The sequence below is a fragment of the Apium graveolens genome, unplaced genomic scaffold (genome assembly GCF_009905375.1).
Source record: "Apium graveolens cultivar Ventura unplaced genomic scaffold, ASM990537v1 ctg3975, whole genome shotgun sequence".
NCBI classification, from domain to species: Eukaryota; Viridiplantae; Streptophyta; class Magnoliopsida; order Apiales; family Apiaceae; genus Apium; species Apium graveolens.
In genome coordinates, this window is record NW_027418350.1 from 26524 (window position 1) to 30978 (window position 4455).

The 4455-nt window shown below is 34.2% G+C and overlaps 1 protein-coding gene across 1 annotated transcript; it reads right to left on the bottom strand.

Annotated features, from left to right (window-relative positions):
* Positions 1–1131: 1131 nt before the first annotated feature.
* On the bottom strand, positions 1132–3991 carry LOC141701524 (uncharacterized). The gene is made up of 7 exons (XM_074505153.1): positions 3862–3991; positions 3313–3401; positions 3000–3086; positions 2840–2900; positions 2270–2421; positions 1336–1427; positions 1132–1246 (listed from the first exon to the last, which is right to left on the bottom strand). Exons 1-7 carry the CDS (start codon positions 3989–3991, stop codon positions 1132–1134), a joined length of 726 nt encoding a protein of 241 aa, XP_074361254.1.
* Positions 3992–4455: the final 464 nt, after the last annotated feature.

The following is a 4455-nucleotide window of genomic DNA, read 5'->3' on the forward strand; positions in this document are numbered from 1 at the left end:
CACTACTTATACAAAACAAAAGGAAATCTGAGAGACTGTTTAATATATCAGTAACTGTAAACTATAATTACAAATGAGGGAATATACAATATAATAACAAGACCGATAAAGTTACATTAGCTGGTGACAAACATGCTTCCGCAACATCAATCGATCAATTCAGGTTAACTTACACTCTAAATGCAATTGGTGATATTGCTAGCATCAAACTGTTTGGAGTTACCAAATAGACACCTCAAGTACAAGCATATTCAATGCACTGTAATTCTGTAAACAATTTAGTAAACTAATACAAAAGCATATCTGCTTTTTCCTTTCAAGAAAAAAAATTGTTTTAAGCGATTGCTTCTAGTGAAAACCTCGTATTTCTAAACATCAAGAAGAAAGAAACTGATACTTAAAACATGCACAAACATTATTAATTTTGTTAATATTTGTGTCAACTTAATTTCAACAACAGTGAGTGCTTGAAACAAAAACACACACCTATATATACCCAGACAAGTGTGTGAAAAGGCGCGCTCACACACACATACAAACATATGCGTATGTACATTACAACCAGGTAATCTCCCTTCATTCATACCTGAACACCTTTAAGGTATTACACTAATTCAAAACTCATATAAAATTTATAATGATTAATGCTTACTAACCAGGTAATTAGTAATCAACTAATGAGAAAAAATAATCATATAACCACCCCAAAATTTTTATTACCTTCATCAACAAGATTCTTAATGGCCAGATAGTCAATTCAATAAGGTCCTGTAATATCAGATATCTCTTTCTCACTGGCCCCAATGCAACAGATCATAGTCGATGCATTTTCTATTGCAGGTCCAATTTGATCTGATTTCTCCAAGTCACACTCTACAAGCTCAAACTTCTTTATAGCTGAGCTAAAGACCAAATAAAATCATGTTAGTATATTATATTTTTACAACAGATCTAAGATGAATGATGCTCTAAGAGCCTCTTCTCTTACATTAAGTTTCTTTATCTGGACCATCATCAGGTTCCATCTGTTGAACACTCTTCAAGTGAACACTCTTTAGCAGTTCCGGAAGGCTTTCTAAGTTATCATCATGTGCTCAATATAAGATACTGAAGTAAAAGATACTAAATTTATTATATGTCAGTCAAGATTAAGGATGACAAAATCACCACATATGCTAAGAAGAAAAAAATAGCTATTTGAAAGAAGAACTTCGGGTTGTCTCTCATGTTTGGAGATGCAACTGCCCTCTAAAGAAATGGAGAACCACTGAAGTCAAAATAGAGGGAAGAAGACACAAATACATAAAGACTTTATGAAGGATTAAAAGACTTCACCTAGCTATGCGTTGAGACAGCCTATGGAAAGGCATGCTCTGTATGAAGATGATACCAGGTCCCGTTACAGCAGCTGTTACTACATTCTCACCCTGCAGTACAACTAAAAATTCATACTGTAATTTGTTGAATAAAAATTCTAACGTTGCTAGCAATTAAACAGATGTCTAATTTCTTTCATACACACGCTCAAATAATTCACATACTCTTGCCTTGCTCCCCCACACATCCATAATCTTGTTCTTTTATTGGAGTTGCATGTCCCGGTATATTAACAATGCAAATAATATCAAATAGCTTATGCATGTATGTGTTCAAGAAATCAAATTATAAACACGTCGAATATTAAATGTAGTACCTGTCAAAACCACTCAGGTTGGCTATTGCCATGTCGTCTAAGCCAATTTCTGAATGCCAGGACCAAACAATCAGCTTGTGTGGGTGTAAAAGTAATATTTGTGTACTCCTTGTTGATATCAGTAAAACCCTCCATTGACTTTGAAAGGAACACCTTCTCTTGACCCTGAAGTACAATCATGTCCCCATCGTATACTTTGTTTGATGTCCAGTGTTCATGCCATCCAGGAATTACCTGTTCAATGGGAAAATTATTAAAGCAATGGTGATCACTGAACATAACTTTTACTACATGTAAATTTTCTTCATTCTTTTGAAAATAAAGTATGATGCATAATAGGACAGAGATCTGATATTAAAATAATTCCACTGTAAAACGAAACCCAAATAGTCAAGTGATTTCACTTCCCTAGATTTTTCAACTTGTACTACGTGGCTGGATATATTTGGATAAATATATTTACCAGCTGACTGATTGCTAAAAGTTTGAGAAATAACATATTATGTATTTCTTTATTGGATGTAAAAGGTGTACAAAAATAAATAATAACAGTAAACTAGATAATAAGAAGATTACCCCAAACACCACCCTTCTCATGCGACCATTAAATTTGATATGTACATCCACTGTTCCTGACAGCGCGATGGTGCTGGACACATCAACAGCAAGGACTTCACCTACCTCAAGACTTTTCTGCACAAGTAAAACCAGACAAAGAGGGAATAAAACTCTTGAAAATACACGAAGAGTTCTAGATAGACCAATTAGAACATAAATCAGAGTTGTGTACACTACTCAAAAATTACAGGGGGCGGAGATCTGATGCTTGTGGGAAATGATTGCAATTATTTTTACAAAATATTTTTATTCCTCAAGAAAAATATTAAATGTGGCAGTTCAATAAAGTCACAACCTCTTGATCTTTCTAAGTTATTGCAAACGAGAAAGGTAAATACTGAAATATTCAATACTTAGTTGTTACTTCAGGCAAGATAATGGGAAACCTAGAATCCCATGCCACTTCAAATCTAAGCTATGTCTTTTATATATAACAGGCCCTAACCACAATTTTTCTCCTTTTTAGACCACTAAAAAAGCCTTCATCTGGACTCATTCTAAATATTATTGGTAAATCAGAAACCATACCAGATCCACCACGAACTATGAATGCAAGCCCTTGGCTAGATAATTTTTGTCTCAGGAATCCCTATAATTATCAGATAATTATCTTCTGGACCAAGAGTGTCAAGAAAAACTTCAAGGAATTATAGTTCAACTTTTTAAGACACACAGCCAACCATCTTACCTCTATACCAGGTACAACATTACGTGCCCTTTGATCAACTCCATTGTTGACTTTCACATCATTGATGGAGCATAAAAATACATCTGGCTACAAAACATATCATCAATTTACATAGACGTTAAGTTAAACTATATACTCTCTTTCAGATAAAACTTTTATAAGAATTTGTAAGATATTATAATATATGCAAAAAAAGTTTAGGACATAATCATCAAAATATGCAGTATCAATATAAAGAAACAGATTGTGTGAAACAATTTAACCTGCCCGTGCTATCCAAGACTAGCACTTTCTAATCTGTCAAAGCAGTAACCTGAGCATCCAAACTCTCGCCATATTCCCTCTTTGAATACTCACTTTGAAATTCATTTTTCAGAAAGGAAAATCCGACATCAAAAGATCCTGCAAAGGATTCAATCACAATTCAAAGTAGTTGCAGAAAAATTAAGGGATAAACAATACGATTGATCAAAAATAGTACAAGTATAAGGAAGTCACTACTTAAAAATTACCATGTCCTAAAAAAAAGCTAATCTCTGCCCTAAAAAAAGCTAATTATGCCCTAAAAGACTATCAAGAAACTGCATCAGGACTTGGGATCAGGGACCGACCACAATGAATTTCGACCGGGGAAACTCATGACGCGCGGACTTATAAACCAAATCTCAAAATAAAACAAAGAGACAATCACGAAATCGATCAATGTACTAAATAAATCTTAATACTCACATAAAGAAAGCCTCAACTAATTAACATATCCTCAACTAATTCAAAAATTAGGGTTTTAAATTGAGACCCCTAATTTGAAATTAAATTCTTGAGGTTCTCACCTTTTTAAACCTCCGACTCCAAAATTTTCAACCTCTGGACTCGAAACCCCCAAACTGAAATCGAATCTTTGACCTCGAAGCTTTGGTATTTGACCACGAAGCTTGGAGAGAGAAAATTTGGGGGAGATATGCTTGTCGAAATCGAAGATTGTAGATCTTCATCAGCGATGAGTACACTATTCTTGCTCTTCAATCGAGTTCTTTAGTGTTTGGTCGAGAAAGAGAGTAGAGAGTAAAGTTATTTCTTTGATTTTATGATTAATGTTTTGTTGTATTCTATTTTTAATTTATGTTTTTAAGTGTTAAGTTGAAAAGAGGGGGAAATGAAAAAAACTAAGGAAAAAAATGAGGGAGTTGAAAGAGGGAATCAAAATTTTAGTAGGGGGAATGGGGAAGGCGCGTTTCAGTAAATTTTAAATTATACTTACAACATCGGTTGGGCTAAAACACCACTGTGTATATTAACAAAAGACATCGGTTAGCTAAAACCGATATAGAAAACACCTGTTACATCGGCTTCAGAAGCAACGGATGTCTAAGAGGCGATGTATATTCTACTTTTTCTAGTAGTGCTGTCCCATCTAAACTTCAAGACCATGAATAAGCTTGTCAAGAAAGAACCGGTT